This window comes from Lepisosteus oculatus, chromosome 5 (assembly GCF_040954835.1).
Source record: "Lepisosteus oculatus isolate fLepOcu1 chromosome 5, fLepOcu1.hap2, whole genome shotgun sequence".
Taxonomy (NCBI): Eukaryota; Metazoa; Chordata; class Actinopteri; order Semionotiformes; family Lepisosteidae; genus Lepisosteus; species Lepisosteus oculatus.
In genome coordinates, this window is record NC_090700.1 from 28,335,922 (window position 1) to 28,353,370 (window position 17,449).

General features: G+C 36.4%; 2 protein-coding genes across 7 annotated transcripts in view; one reads left to right on the forward strand and one right to left on the reverse strand.

Moving 5' to 3' along the window:
• syt2a (synaptotagmin IIa) overlaps window positions 1-10,334 on the forward strand; it is a 186,875-nt gene extending 176,541 nt beyond the window's left edge. For all 6 annotated transcript variants that reach the window (XM_015342330.2, XM_015342328.2, XM_006628280.3 and 3 more), the window contains one exon: window positions 1,951-10,334. In XM_015342330.2, the coding sequence (XP_015197816.1) occupies window positions 1,951-2,166 (216 nt within the window). In that variant the 3' untranslated portion in view covers window positions 2,167-10,334. The remainder of the gene's footprint in view (window positions 1-1,950) is intronic.
• A 5,627-nt stretch (window positions 10,335-15,961) lies between these two features.
• The window catches only part of LOC102686196 (protein phosphatase 1 regulatory subunit 12B), a 59,307-nt gene continuing 57,819 nt past the window's right edge, over window positions 15,962-17,449 (reverse strand). The window contains exon 13 of the mRNA XM_015342219.2: window positions 15,962-16,047. The gene's annotated coding sequence lies outside the window, so the exon portion shown is untranslated. The remainder of the gene's footprint in view (window positions 16,048-17,449) is intronic.

Here is a 17,449-nt window from a genome sequence, read left to right on the forward strand (position 1 = left end):
TACCCATGAACTTTGATTTCAACATTCACTCAGCTTGGGTTTTCAGATGTCTGAGTTCCTTACAGGATGGCATTTCCTCCTCCTTTGAGTCTCCAGGAATAATCCGTATTTCTAACCTTTTCAGTCCTCCTTGCCATAAGCCAAATTTGGTGGGATTAAAACCATTCTCATCACTCCCCTTTGCTCTTATTTATCTTGAGCTCTTATCCCTTCTTGATCATTTCAACTCTTCTGTGTGCATTGTTGCTCACGGTGCACTGCCACTTCTTATCTCATTAACCTCACTTCCTCCAAAATATGTCTGCCCTGCTGTGTTAACCCGGACACCAACTGTGTGCCGGAAATGGAACACCATCATGTCCAACATTTCACTGTCACCGTAACATCCATAGGATTAGTGTTTTTACAGAGGAAAATAATTTGTCATCCACTGGCCTCATCAATCTTCCCCGATTCTTTCGTGGCATTATGCAAACTACAGTACAGTGAAAACTGTAGGTCATTGCCACTTTTCTTTGGAGATGGACTCAAAGCCAAAAATTGTATTTATTCGTATATCTGTGGAACACATTTTAAATAAAGATGTTTTAAATCACTGCATATAATGAACCTTTTTCTGTCTGTAACCAATTCTTGACACAATTTGCAGACTCATCCTTTAAGAACTTAAGACATCAGATGCCTATTCTACCCCTTTTCAGGAGTCATATTGCAGTGTCGCTTCCTCTGTATGCTGTATCACCTTCTCTGATCTTTATTCTCCAGAGTTCTGAGCCCTAAACTTTCCAGTTATTCATTACTTCTAATCAGTCTCCACAAACAGTCCTTTGGAGCCCTTCTATTCCTGCTGCAGATTGCACTCATCTCAGATTCCCATCTGACCCACTACAAAATCAGCAGCCATTCCTTTAGATTGGAGCAGCATCCTTCACTACTCATTCAGGAATCCCAGCTGATATAAATAATTTTCGGGCTAGTCTTCTGAAGAAACAAGCTTATATCAGACTAAAATCTAATATTCTAATAGCTTCTAATATTCTATCTACTCGTATACTGTATCTATTTTACTTGTCCAAATACACATTGATACACATCTATTCCTCCCTTGTTTAAAATAGGCATAACTGTATGATTATTATGTACTAATACTCTGTATACAGGTACATAGAGCACAAGGGAAGGAAAATCTTTTGATGTGTTTCAATTATTTTAAGGATGGCTCCACAGTATGTCTGATGCTCTTAAGGCAACCCACATCCATCCTTCTTCTATCATCTACATTTCCTATCAGCTACAGGGTCAAATTCAGGGTTGCAGTGATGCCGGGGCCTATCCTGGCAAGCAACAGGAGCAAGGCAAGATACACGCTGGGTGGGATGCAGTCGATCATAGGACAGACAAACACAAACACCTCACACCAGGGAGAGTTTTTCCAGAAGACAATTAAAGTACTAGTACTGTATGTCTTTGGATTGGGGGAGAAAACCAGAGCATTTAGAGGAAACCCACACAAATACAGGGAGAACATACAATATATAACATCGCTTTATTAACCCTTTACAATTTCTTGCATTAGGAATTATCTTTTTGCATACTCCAGCTTGCTCTCCATGAGACACACAGACACAAAGACAGGGAGAGAGCCTGGGGTCAGAGTACAGGGTCTGTCATTGTATGGCACCCCTGGAGTAGTTGGGGTTAAGGGCCTTGCTCAGGAGCCCAACGGAGTATGATTCCTCTGCCAGCCACAGGATTTAAACTGACAACCTTCCAGCCACAGGCCCAGATCCTTAACCACAGAGCTATAGACCCCAGACAGATAAAACCCCAGAACCAGAAGTGAACCCAGGACCCCAGCACTGCAAGGCAGCAATGCTCACCACCATCCAACCATGCCGTCCCCAAAACACACATCATGGAGTTAAATATCTTCCTTCTTCCTTCCTGTAGAAAATCCAAGCAGTCATCACAGTCCTGGATTATGACAAGATCGGCAAGAATGATGCAATTGGTAAGATCTTCGTGGGCTGCAGTGCCACAGGCACAGAGCTCAGGCACTGGTCCGACATGCTGGCCAACCCTCGCCGGCCCATTGCACAGTGGCACCCACTGAAGCCTGAGGAGGAGGTGGACGCCATTCTGGCAGCACTGGCAGGAAAGAAGTAAATGCTGAAGTTATTCACTAGCTACTGTAACTAACTCTCCAATACTGCATGAAATCAAATCAAGGGATTACCGATTCTACAGACGTGGCAGCAGAAATGTTGAAAAAAAAACCCAACAAAGTAACAAAAGATGAGAACAACACCGTTTCTAATATTCAACAACCTTGTGCAATTTTTCTTTCACAACATTAGTGTACAGTGAGTAGGATGGATGGGTATTCTACATGGGTACTCTGGAATACATTTAAAATGCATTTCAATTTTGAACATTAATGAGTTGCATTTTAGTCTTTCATTTGTTGTTGAGGTACACAGATTTCACGTAAAAATGATAAAAAAGGGAAGACTCAGTTGCAAATGATGTGGAAAACATGCATTTTATAGGTATAGCAGTATATATGGTATCTTTATCTTCTTGCGTCTCTTAGGAGTCATTATGCCAAATGTTCTCAATGCTTTATGATGTTTAGGTAAGCCATATGGGCATGTTCACTAAAAACGTGTCTTGCCTAGTTAATTTTTCTGCTGATCAGCTTGCGTTTCATGCAGAACCAGTGGTGGGTATTGGTACTCTCCATCAATGGGCATGGATGGGTGTTCAGGATGCGATAAAATTAAATCAATTGAGAAAAAAAGACAACTCTTAGGACAGACATACCCTTTAACAATATGATGCCAAATTAACTGTCTGGTAATTGTGAAAGTTTATTGGCAGCATAATGTACTTACTGTATGTACTGTAGTTACAAATCAGAGCCCTCACAAAACAAAATGTTTCTCAAATGTTTAAAAATCTAGTTTTCATATACCTGTTAGATTGATTTGTCATTAAGGTGATGATTTAAAAAAAAATAACGATCTTTTTTTAAATTGTATTTGACCACTATTTCAGAGATAAAAGTGATTATAATATTTTCCTTTGTAAGGTCAGTTTTGTTCTCTGGACACTAGGTGGGAACATTGCACAAAGCTGAAACAACCCTGAGTTGGGCTTTCTTTTCTGTATTGTAACTGATCCAAAAATCAATCCTTTTGTAACACTGCTAGGGTTCCCAGTCATGTATACATTTTTCGTAAGGAAAAGTATTATTATTATTAAAGTATTCGAAGAACAATAGATGAAATACGTTTTATAGGACTTTAGAACTTACGTTTTTAATGTAGTTTTATATTTTACAGCCTTCAATTTATCAGCTACCTTTTCAACATCATCCTTTTAAATCCACATGTTTTATGTTCATACTATTGAGGTCTTGTCCATCCAGATCCGTTCCACTCATGCCCATCCACCAGCTACCTTCTCATCCAGCCCATTTCCTTATTGGTCTCCACATTGCCATTTCTGGGTGAGCCTAGCCGGGTTTCAAGAGTGGCCAGGCCACTAGCCGCTTGCCGATGGACGCCTCTCCCAGGCCTGGCTTCAGGGTTGGGCCCCAGTGTCCCTGATCTGGACGGGGTTCTCTTAGTTCTTAATGAAGCTCTCAGGCTTCCTGAGGCAATCAGGCCTCTAACACCATGACAAGATCCCAAAGGGAATATGTGTCTCTCAGTTGGCCCGTGAGCTCCTGGAAATCCTCCCCAGGAGAAGCTGGAGACTGTTCCTGGGGAAAAGGGAAGTCTGGTCAGCCCTGCTCAGCCTGGTATCATTGCAGCCCTCACCAGGAATGACTTGTTAGAACATAGATGGAGGGATAACTGAGGTCTTCAGAATGTAAGTTCAATTTGTTGCACCTAGTCAAGGAAAAGAAAAATCCCATTCTTTCAGAATTTGAAACCTGTAATAAGTCTTCCACTTCACAGTTTTTCCTAAGATGGGAATTTTAAAGTGAATGTTCTGTGAATTCTGCCCTTAGAGTTAAGAAGCTCACCTCGTTATCTTCAAAGCCTAAGTCTTCAGTAGAATTCTAAGGAAAGGTTTTTTTTCCTAAAAAAAAATTAAAATATGAGTGTCAAAGTAATTGATTTGTTCCCTTTTTTTCTTTTTCTATTCAGCAAGGTTAGCAATCCTCCTTAGTGTACATGAATTTAGACACAGAAAGTATTTAATTTAGATATGTATTTAAAGAAGCATTACTTTGAAGGTTATGGAAAGATACAACTTTATATGTGTTTTAAAAGATGGAACACAGAAAGGGTGAATTGCACTATTATGAAAATTGTTTTTAATGTGTGATTTAATTTTCACTGCAATGGTCTGGCATCCTGTGCCATTACCCTGTCTTGAGCCTGTTGTTTGCCAGGATAGATATAAACTATCTATAAAATTCAGAGACCCTGAACTGGAAGAAGCTGCTAGACAATGTATGGATGGATTTTCTTTTCATAATGGGTCTATATACAGTACCTGCTAATGAGGAACAACAAAAATAAAGCTGAACACAATTTTTGCTGGCTCCTTTTAAAGAGTATGTTCACAATATGTGTAAAATGGACAATTATTAAAACTTTTTGCATACAAGACAAGTAATATTTATTTTATGGGACTGACAATAAGCTGTTGTACCTGCCTGTTTGTTCTAAAATTTGAATTCTGAATCAGTTTATTTCAAGACTATGTTTATGTTTATTTGTTGTATTAAAAAATCAGTTTGGGATATTGGCAGTAGTGTAGTGGAAACAAAAAGCCCCAGTTAGATTTATATACTGTAGTAATATGTTATACAGATACTGTATCTTGAGTGCAGCAATAAGAGTGTAATCGACTTGTTAATAAAAGTTATGGTATGACCAAGAGGGTTGTTTTAGATCATTAGTTTGTTAAAGGTGATTTTGCAGAGCAGAGAACTTTAGATAAATCAAATAAATTGTTTTGGTTGACAAGATGAGTGCCCTTTTCACTTAAATAAAAACTTTCCCTGAAACTAAATTAATAAGCTCATAAAGAAAAAGACTGGGCAAGACTCTCAGAAATAAACAGGAATTGCACTGATCAAGCTTTGATCAGCATATCCAGAATTCATTATGTGCAAATGCTGAATAGACAGATCCTCCAGTGATAATTTTCACTGGCCTTTAGCATTATCACCTCCATCAAGTATCACAGTACAGTATATCAGTTAACACTATGATGAATCCATATACACAAGCCATTTTAACTTTTTTTTTCCACTGATGCAATAAATTCCCCACATATAAAGACATGCAGAGTATGCGCAGAAAGGCTGAATTTCGATTTTTAAAAAATTATTTTGCACATTGGCTATTTATGGGAAAAACAACTGCCAGTAGAAATTTAGCTCCTGAGACTAAATGAAATTCTCTTTTTTTCTGGATATTGCTACAAAACTGGGCTTTGAAATACAAACAGATGGATTTCATCAGTCAGAGATCAAAAGTTTCTTTTCTGTTAATACCCCCTAGATGTCTTCAAGATTCATGCAAGAATTCTACAAGTCTACAAGAATTCAAGCTTACCTGATGGGCAGCAAACAGACTTGGTCTGGTGCTGCAGTAGGATACAAGCCATTGTAAAAGATCAATAGACATATCATTTTACTTGTAAATGTTCCATTGCCACCAACAAATATTATAATATTAGATGTCCAATAACAAGTTGTTTCACCTCCAACAGAGGGCTCTCTAACTGTCAAATGACTTGCCTATAATAATGTATTAATAATATGCAATAGAGCCACAACTAAATGAACATTCTGTGAGGGGGTGAGATTTTGTACTGATTAAGAGTTCTGAAATACGTTGTTTTTAGCCACCAGAGCCTTGTTTTTGTTCCAAAATCCAAAAATCTGGAAAATTGAGGGACAAGGAACAAACAAATATACCAATCCACCGGTGTGTAGTTTTGCCTATATATATAGACTAACTTTGTTAATATTGCATGTTTCTATACAATACTGTAAATAGCAGCATGTTTTAAAGAAGCAAAAATCTATTGTGTAAGTGTGTGTCATTTGTCATTTTAATAATAAAAAAGGATGCACTGACTGTATATTTTCTAAAAGACAAAAATCTGTATTTTCCATGAACGGGTAGGGGAAAGAATAGAAATTAGAGATGAGTATTATTAATATCCAAACTGCTATTCTGCCTGATCTACATGTGAAAAGGGTGTTGTTTAGTGCAATTTCAATTCATTTAGGTTGACAAAATGTAGCCGCATGCTTGCTCATTTTTGTGAGAGAAATGTTTGTCCTTTTTTCTTTTGTTGATGTTTGTTGTTTTTTAATGTTTGTAAATATACAAATATAGATATATATATACTGGGGGCTCCAAGTTAAAAAAATGCAGGCTTTGTTGTAATTTAATTAATTTCTGATTACATGAAAGCAGATGTTTGTTTTTTTCATTTTAGGTTCATAATAGTGGGTGCAAGCAAAACTCTTTGAAGATCAATTTGTTTTTTGCATTTATGTAACATATGTAACTTTTAGTATCATTTTGTTGTTTTACACTGTTTGAAAAAAAATAAAGTTGACCTTAGATTTCCTTTTTGAAGAGTACCTTCAAAATTATAATCTTTGCGTTCATTTTATTGTTTGCCCTGATGGAAAACACACATATCTACTTTGTGTGTATGCATAGTAAGAGTTTAAAAACAGAAAAAGTTGGTTTTATGAGATTATCATTTTATAATGCACCTGTGATAATCCTTCAGGTGAGCAATGCAAGTTGTTTTGTCTGCTTCATAATTTGGAATTTTACACAAGAAATTTTCAGTTTGCTCATACATTTTGTCTCAGGGCATCTAGCAACTGGACATCCTGAAAAGTAAAAAAAAAATATTATACCAGTAGGTACTGTACAGTATATATGAAATCTTCAATATGAAAATTCAATCATTGAAAGAAACCACTTTCTTAGAGAAAATATACATTTTACAGTACATACATCTGAATATTATATATTATATATTATACAGCATTTAGGAAATATAGATGTAAAAGACAAAGAATGCCAATTTAAACTGGTTAAACATACTGTAAATGCCTATTACTGCAACAGGAACATTGCTTTATCTGTTAGTTGTTAACAAAGTAATCTTAAATTATTAACATGATTTAGCCCTTCAATAACTATACACATTAATTAAAATTCCATATAAAATAATAATATGCACAAAGATTTACCTTGAAATATATACTGTATATGTGTGTGTACTGTAAGTATATCTGGCCAACACTTTCAGTGAAAGAAAATCACCTTGATAAAAATAAAACAGAAATATCTGATTAAAATAAAGCACAAGCAATGAAATTATTGCCTGGTGGCAACACAAAAATGTCAACCATATAGTCTCAAGAATGGCTGCTTTATGATCCCAAAGCTGTATCAAAGAGTTTTGAGCTTGGCATATGATTGAAGGGGCCTACTAGTTTGGAGCGTTGTTTGCTGTGTTACATCCTTTTATGAATGACAAAAATAATCTTACTCAGGTCTTCTGTATATACTGTATGACACCTACTGTACATGGGGAGCAATCCAGATGGCTTGAAGATTATCTCTTATTATGTGTGTTTTAGCCTTGGTTTAAGCCAAGATTTCAGCTTTCACAACCAAGTGCTGCTAAAATGCCATAGAGAGGACCAGTCAAGAGAGAAGTGCCCTACTGTACCTTCTCCAAAGCTTGGAGCCCCCCTGTATATCCTTTTCTTAAGAAGCTGTGCTTTGTGTAGGCTAAAATATTCTATTTCCTAAGCTATAAGCCACGTTTTCCAGCTTTTGACTAAAAGCTTTTTGTGCGTGTGTGTATAGAGATTATTCAATAAACAATTTTAAAAAGCCATATGACTTGAGCACTAACACCTTAGAGCTCAGCTGTGTAGAGACAAACCTACTAAAAAACCATAACTCTTTTTGCTTGTCCTTGCGAATAGCTTTAACAGTCATTTTTTTTCTTTCTTTTTGTGAACTTTCTAAAACTAATGCTGTTCCAGGAGAAGTAAATGTCTTTGGTTTTGTGTAGAGTAACTGTTGGATGTAAAAGGGCAACCTGTTGTTTTTTATTATTTTTTAAGCAAAATACTTTATTCTTGCCAATCACTTAAAGGCTTTAATTTGATGTTTATATTGTATACAAAGAAATATAGTAAAAATGTAATGGAATTCACCAAACATCTTCCTTGAGAGAGTATGTTTGTTAATTGCTTCTGTAGAGTGATTATGATGGTAATCCAATATATTGCTGATAAACCAAGTTTGATTGTAATACACTCAATGTATGTATAATTATTGGGCTGGGTGCAATTTCTAAAGCATGAAATCCAAATGACTTCGTATTTGTCTGTAGTTTTTTTCTAGCACTTTGACTTTTTTGTTTCATTGTAATCATGGATCCACTAAAAACAGCCTATCAGAAGCAGGAGTGAAGATAAAGAGGCTTTTGATGAAACACTGTATATCCATAAACATGTTACACTATAGGAAAAATAGTTGATGCTGATGTGAGGTGGTGTATTAGAAAGAATGTCACTTTTTATATATTTTGATATGACACATAAAATCCAGTTCTCCACTTCTATGAAAGCCATAGTTTACCCCCTTCAACAAATTTATTGTTGTATATCTTTTGTAGATCTTTGAAGTAGGTACCGAGGCCCATTGAAAAGTAGTTACATGTTTTGTGTGTGTCATCTATTTAATCTTAGATTTTCTCCCCTTCTATTCTGCATCTTAATCTAAATTAGGATTTACACCACAAAGCTCAGGGTGCTTTATAAAACAATGTAAACCAGCAAAGCTTCAGATTATATTGATTGTTTTTCATGAGAATCATTAATGAATGCCAGAAGAAAGCACAGATTAAATAATCACAGAGGTGTAAAGAGAACAATAAACAGAACACACTCAACTTTCCATAGATAAATAGATTGAAGCCATTACAAAAACAAAGCGTGGATTCATCATTATAGTGACAAAAGATTATGTTATCTATTATCTGAGGGGTTTCCTGTAAATGCTTTGGGGGAAAATACAGCCAGGGTACTGCAGTCAAGTAGTTAAGAGGCAGTCCTAGCTTGAAAAATAAAACATACCTGCTATTACGGTTACCCATATGTAGTAAAATAATATGATTTTATTAATGCTTTTATGCTATTGTTAGTGATTGTAAGTCAGGAGAGAGATGCTACTTCCAACTTGACAAGAAATGTTAATAATTGTAATATATCAAGTGGGAGTTTATTTATGTTTATTTTATATGAAACATGAAAAAGATCTTTGTATGGACCTAGAAAACTCAACAAAGAAATGTGAAAGAATGTATGGTTAAAATGTGTTGAATGAGTAAAAATAGGATTCTGCAATCTTTATATGAGAAAATAATGTTTCAATAACAATTATGCTGTTTAGTTCCAACCAGGCTTTTCCAGGATTTGACAGGTGTCTAAGAGAAAAGACCTCAGTTCTGACAATATTAATGTTATGTAGATTTTAATGTACGTACAGATGCAAAATATTATTTTGTTTTTTAAAGGTATGATTGGTGTGATTTTAGTACCTGTTTACATTATTTATTCTGAAATCTATTTTCCGGCTTTGAACTGCATCTGTTTAAATCATCTTGTTAGCATTAACAACCACTACGAAGAATACAAAATGCATTAGGACCAACAGGACAGACTTTAAACTTAAATCATGCACATTAAAGACTGCCGTAATTTGCATCTTGTAATTGCAATGTCCATACAATGATTTTTGGCTGATTGTGGGATCGGCATTGAAGTGCTTCTTGGTTTCCCCCTGTTGGTGGAAATGTAGTAGGAACTACTGCTCTCCCATTGCAATATGACTGCTGCTAATATCCAGTATCAAAAGTGCAACTGTCTTCCATTTCATCCACTAAGTGGTTATCATATCCTTTAAACAACTGTAAAATAATATTCCAAAGAACTGCTCCTTCTTTTATGTTTCTTTTCAATGGCAAGAACAAAGTTCTTCCTTGTACTTGTTTTTCCTGTCTTAGTAGTGTGGTGTGTGTTCATGTCAGTGTTGTACCTTCTATGGATCGCATGCTTTATCCCTTGTGGGGGACACTTTGCAAACGTTGTTCCAGCAACTCTCACCACCATGGTATTAATTAACATCAATGCATCAGCAATCCTTGTAAAGACTTCAAGGGAACACCAAATACAATTAAATAACTCAATACAGATTTATCATATATGTTACCAACTCTGTACTGAACAAATAAGAAATAAAGGCCTTTTAACTATCTTTGTCTTTGATTCATTGTTTTTTGTTTTGTTTTAATGGATCTGTTCTGCTTTCTTGTTGGAATGTTTTCTCGTTCAAATATTTCAAGTATCAAATATAACTATGTTTGTCTTGATTGTATGGAAGTTTTTAACTGAAATCTGGGAGGGATAATAAGCCAATTTCACCCATCTGTTTTAAATCGCTACTGACTTTTGCTATATACAGTATACATTATATAACTTTTTCACACACCCATTCTCACATTTTTTTGTGTAAGATTTTTTTAACTTAATCTTGTTTCAACCCCATCTTCACTTTTACAGCTGCCCCTTGGTTATCTGCTTGTCTGAATGTCCCTCAAACCTTCTTGTCCTCCTTGGATGTCGTCATTCCCTGTGAACTGTAAAGTGGTTAGTATTTAAGAACTAAAGAAAAAACATAAGATTTGCTTTTATAACTTTGAGTCTTTCCTATATAAAAAGTTGATGCAGTACATACTATGACACTAAAGGAGAAACCATAACAAAGTGCAGTAAAGGTGTGATAAAAGCTATTAAACAATTTTACTTTGTAACGTGTTGTTCATGATTCAGGATTTGTTTAGAAGTACAAAGTTACGCCAGAATAGTTTGGGAACAAACTTTTATGGGCAGAAGGGAAGAAAATAAACCTTAATCATACTGATTGAAATGTAAAATTTGAAGAAAGAAAAACTGCAGTTGCTCCAAAGACCTCCACCTCTTCTAGGAAGCAAAGCATAAAGTTATGGCCAGGGCATGCACAACCATCACTGTAACTGACTCAGCTGTCTTTATTGATACTGCAAGTAATAATGGCATCGGCAAATTAATTCTTATGTAGATACTTATGTAGAAGGCTTTCATGCATATTGGGTAGCACGTTTACATGCAGCATCTCAATCACCTACAATAAAAGGCCAATGTAACCAAAGAGCTCATCAGGAGAAACAAAAATGAAAAATCTTAAGACTGGCCAAGTCAATATCCAAATACAACTGAGAATTTAATTTTAAGTCCTGATGAAAGAAAGTCTGAAGGCCCTAAAAATAGGCAGAACCTGGTTTGGCAAAGCATCTCAAATGATTACACAGAGTATGAGTTTGGTGAGCACCAGGCTTGACATTCTCAGTCTATGTGCCGTTATTGTCTAAAAGTGATATGCAACCAAGTAAAACCCTATCTTTTGCACTCAGAAATCAGCAATGTGAATGTGTCCCTATACTTATGATCATTTGAAATCAACAGATTGATTTTTTGATTAAAAAGATTTTGTTCTAATGTGATCAAATTTATCCACTGAAGTACTCAGAAAGAAATGACATTATTTTATTCATACTACTTTCATGACAAAAGTACAAATTGTGAGACAGTAAAGCAAAAATAACAAATTCTTAAACTTTCAACACTGGTTTTAAACAGTAATCATAATAGTTCTTTGCATTAATATGTTTTTTTATTGCAAAGGAATACCAAAGTGTTTTACACATTGGAGGGGAGACCCTTCCTCTGCTACAGTATAGTTATGCTCCAGAAACCCCACTACACAGTACTATACTACTCAATAAATTAATTTGAATTAAGGATTAAACCCACTGCCACGGACATCCAAAGGGACTAACCATTGGGAGCAGGAGAGCGGAAAAAGACCCATATGCGTAGCGGCGAGACGGGAAAAAGAGCCGGGCTCATTAGTGCAAAGAGTTCAGGAATGCCGTATAGAAACCTATGCCCTCAGGGAGCGGACGTGGGGCGCCCTGGTGCTAGGCGGGTCTCAGGACATCCGAACGTCAATGCTGAGCCCGGACAGAGTGCAAGACCCGGAAATTAATAATAGCCCAAGGGAAAGAGAGGGACCGGAAGGACAGCAGACCGGAAACTAGGGACAGGACAGAGAAGGAGCGCCCTCTGGCTACAGAGGGCGTGACACCCACAAGCTAAAGTTGTACAAGCCGTGTGGAATTTATCCAGGACACTGTGGCTGAGACTAGTATCCATAAGAACAGTGCCATGGGATCTTAAATGGCTGAAGACATCCATCTGTGTACCTAAAAATACTATATAGTCCTACAGTAAATGAACAAAGAGTGAAATTGGTGACTTCATACCGTACATCCTCACAGTGCTGTTTGTCTGTATGTGCTGTATTGAGAAAACATGTGAGCCCAATGAAAAAAACTTTGATCTTATTGTAAGTGCAATGGTAAGAAGTGGGGAAGAATCAGTGTAACAGTAGAGAAAATATAACCAGCATATACAGTACAGTTTTTTTTTCACAAAAGTGGTAGGCTAGTTGCAAAGCTTTCAATGTTCTGGAACATTACAAACTTCATCCATAAATGGTCTAGGTACCTGCACTGAATCTACTGTAGTTAAGACAGATAAACTATAAAATATAAAAAATAGTTAAAGTAGGTAGCTGTGTCAGCGTGCGTAGACTGCAAAGGAACAAATAAAAGTTTTAGAGACTTTCCTCTCTTTCTCATACCCGGAGAAGGCTCCACAGCCAAAACGTTGTGTTTCTTTTCTTCTCTTTTCAGCATGGAATAAACCTTTACTTGCTCCATAAAAAATAAAATATATCAATTGGTTTTTGGTTTTCTTTCACACTGTAAGTAAAGGCCATTGGGTCTGTACCCTTATAGCTTATAGTATTTATACTCTTAAACAGCTGCCTTTAAGATGTGCATGTTGCTACACCCCAATCCTTTTATGTTTCACTTTACAAACTGAGGAACATACTCTATATACAGATGGAAAAAAGAAACACAACACCTCCTCCACACTCTGGCTCTCCTGTCTGCGTAGAACAGGCTGAAGAGTGACTCATCCATGAAGAGGACCTGATGCCACTGCTAGCGAGTCCATCGTTGCCTCTGTCTGGCCCAAGCCAGTCAGGTGTGACGTCTAGGAGGTGTGAGCAGAGGGCCTCATACAGGTCGCCTTGCTCTAAGGCCAGCAGCATGGAGCCTCACTGTCCTGTCACTGATGCGGGCATTGTGTCTGCCGGCAGTTTCAGCAGCAGTATGGGTGGCAGATCTGAAACAATCTCTCAGATGGACTAGTCTGATGTGTCAGTCCTGCTTTGGTGTGGTCAATTGAGGGTGACCGGATCTTGGACAGTTATCTGTCCTGCCAGTCTGCTGAAACCTTCTCTGCGGTCGGGACACATTGGAGCGGCTTACGCTACTGGCAACGCTGGCACATGACATGCTAATGGCCCTCTTCCTTGCTTCTGGTGACATTGGAGGCGTTTTGGAATGCACAGAAAACTGACTAAGTGTGGACTTTTCTTGCTGTGATTTAATCTTTGAATTAAGGCCTTTTTAAAGGTGACCTGATCAGGCATTGTTCCACCTGGACCTCATTGCGTAAAAGTGCACCTAACGAGCTTTCATGTGATTGGCAAGTTGCAATGCCTCACTGCACAAGCTGTATTGCTGGTCAGAGGACTTAAAACAAATGGACAATGTTTTGTGAATGTACATACATTATAACTATAGTATTCTCATTCCAGAAAATGTTGTGTTTCTTTATTCCATCAGTTTATATTGCATCTACTAACATCAAAAAGACATGAATCACTTCAAATGAACAGTTTTCAGGAAAAGGAAAAAAGGAATATTTTGTAGAAGGTACTCTGAATTCAGGTTGAACAGAAATTACATTAATAAATTAATTACATTTGCCATCAATGGGTCTAATCAACAGGACATGTACAGTACTGCAAAGGTCACAAGCCAGTACTGTTTGAAGCAAAGTAAACTTTACACCTGCGATGCATTGTGCTAATCTTAGTGTGATTCTGCCCCATTTCTCTCAAAGACCCTTTTAAATTCACATCTTGCAAAAAAGTCATTGTAGCATTGAGGATATGCATTAATCTGCTGGGTTCAGTCAGTAGAAAGGTCACCAGGTGAGGTCAATGTAGCACTGTGCAGTCAGGTTTCCTCACCACTACTAGAGTTCTGTACTAGACATTAATGCCCAGGTCATCTCTTTTGGATTATGTACATTTCATGGAAAGGCATCCTGTGCTGTGGTCTACAAGATTGTTTAGCTGCAGTATCTTGCCAGGTTAGAAATTGCTAGCTGTGAACATCTCAGAACATGTGCAACAGTGCACTGACACCAGTCCAGTGTACCTGTAGGCAAAATGGAAGCTTTCTAGACTTTTCTTGATTAAAACCAGGCTTTAAAATAAATAGGAACAATTTTACTTTATAATAAAAATAGGCAAAGCAGTATAGTACTGTAGTTATTTTTTATTGATGTGTCACATTCCATTTTTAGGATTTTCAAATATATAGCATAAATACATATTAAATATTAGACACTGGGGCTTGCTTTACTTTATATTTATGGGAAGGTTTTCACTTGTTTTCTTTGCAAGTCAAATGCAAGGCACAGGAAGCAAAAGTGTTAAAAGATACTCTTAAAGATGAAATTGTAATTTTACCAAAGTTTCTTCATCATGATGTCATCATTTTCTACCTATATAATTAAACATAAAATGGAAAGTCATTAATGTTTCACTTTTTGGCTGAGATGTATCTTGCAATAGTTTGAAGCATCTGCAATCATTTCTTTTAAAATATATATTTGCATCAAGAAGTGTACATTCAAATTCTACTAATGAGACTTCAACATGAAATATTGGAAAAACTGCCAAACCTAAGAAGTATGATAAGTGAAATCCAAGTCTGTAATATGATCAGTTTATCAGAATTAGAACTGGAATTGAAATAAGTTGACATAAACTATGATACATTCCATGCCCTGTGTAAAATGTTTCTCTCAATGTAATGTACTGTAGTCTTGAGATTTTTGCACCGTCTGGACATTTGTATATTTTCTGGATATATTTCAATCAATGGGGAGCTTTTAAGGAAGGATTGTGGAATGCAGATGTTCTGGAAATGGTTTATGATCATGGATAATTTGAAAAGCAAGTGGAGGGTAAAGGTAGGATGAAGTGAATGGATGAATACAGTGAGACTCATGGTCTCTTACCTGCTGATAGTCAAGCAGAAAAGATCCTTTTATTAGATTACATAGTCAGTATGAACACCCTTATTGAATGTTTAAACTGAATATGTACTGTAGACTAAAAATTAGAATTGGTACCGTACACACTTGATACTGATCGTGAACAGATGTCTGCACGTAATCTCTAGCTAATATAACAAAACAGCTTCAACACTCATTTCTTTGGCAATAATTTAAAAATATATCATATACAAATCACTGTAAACCTTTGTTATCTTGTGTGGTAAATCAATAAAAGAGTATCTTTATGAAATACTGTATAGTCTTAGTGTAGTATGTGACTCTTTCTAATAGGGTTTGTCTGTCTTCATGAATTTTCTAGGGAGGGGCTCAAATGAACTTGAGGCTATGGCTACTTAAAATGTTACAGAGTCCTGGCTGCTACTCCAACTAAGATGTGTTTATAGCAAGTCCCTGATTGACGAGTCTTTGTCCTTGCATCCTCTACAGCAGTGTGAGTAGTTTATAGCAGGTGCAGATCTGTGGTGAGCCAGCGAGTGATAGTGAGCCAGTACTGGACTGTGAGATGGCCGTGGATGTGCATGCTCTGCAGCTCCTTCGTTTCTGCCTTGTAGTCATCACTTTGACAGCTTGCTGATGACACGGATTAGGGCTCCATTTTCATCCTTCAGCCTTTGGTTATCAGATTTGAGTTCAGTTAAAACCTGAACAGATAGAGAAAGGGAGGATTGTAAAGCAGCAGCTGGAAACACTTCAAATAAGCTCGGTTTTCCTCAAGCAGATTGTTCTTCAGACATTGCTGAAATACCTTTGAGAGCATTTGACACAATCTGTTCTTTTTATTCAACCAGCAACAAAACATAGTTATTCTGACCATTGCCTTTGATCAAGAATATACTCCATAAAAGAATATAAAATAAATCATATTATACATTCATTAATTTAAAAACACATGATTTGATCAAGAAAAATCCACTTTAAAATATCCTTAGAGCATTTTACCCCTTGTGTTTACCACAATAAATTCAGAAAACCTTAGAAAAATACCATTTTTTTCAGTGGGGTAAGTAAAATGCATTTTGTCTGAACTTTTCAAGTGTCATCGGTACTATAGTTGTTTTTCAAACACAACAACCAATTTCAACTGTCTGTGCATATACAATAAACCCTGGAATGCACAACACAAAACCACTATTAATAGTTCAGAGGCAAAGATGCTGTCGTTGTTGTTAAGCCTGTAATTTTAATATCCCATTGCTTGACAGCTGCTGTACATTTAAGGATTGTTTCTCAAGAGCAGACATCTTTAGCAAACAATACAGCTGTTACACAAACACAAACTTCCAAAAACAGTTACAAGAAACGATTGCATTTTCAAGCAGTTGAATTCCAGTGCTCAATGATACATAGTGGTTTTTTTCTGGTCAGATGGCATATATTTGACATTAAATTATAGAAGGATAAATCCACTTATTTTTTGAAGATCTGATGAGATTTAACATACAGTATGCTCAAGCTAAATCTTTTTAATGAAAATGAAGAGCCTATTCTTTATTTACTAAAAAGGAAAATTGTTTTCCTTATGTTCATTCTATGGATAGACTCTAAAACATTGTCCTAGTTTACCAACATGTTTAAAACCTTAGGACTAAAATATTTTGCACTGCTGTCATTAAGGAAAGAACGTGTAGTTGAAGTCTATCAAACCAAGTGTGCTGTTTTCTAGCAAAGTTTTAAAGCCTTTTAAAACCACAGTAGGTGCCATGAGATATGCTTGGTTTGCTTGCATCCAGTCAGTAAAATATTTACTTTTTTACACATACCAAGCCATGTTGTTGAAGCTCATACACCTTTAAGAAGCAGCTGGATGAAATCCTGGGATCAGCAACCAAATCGAGGATATTAGCAACTACTGTAAATGAGCATGATGGTTTGGATGATCACTTAAGTGTTACCTTCTCATGACATTTTTATTTTTCTTGTAGGTTTAATTTGGTTGTCACTATAATTCAAAATTAAAGCTTTAGACATAGGACCTTTTGTCTTTATTGAGGTTGAAGGAAAAAATAAAAAAATGTACAGTATCAGACTGTAAGTCACAGCACA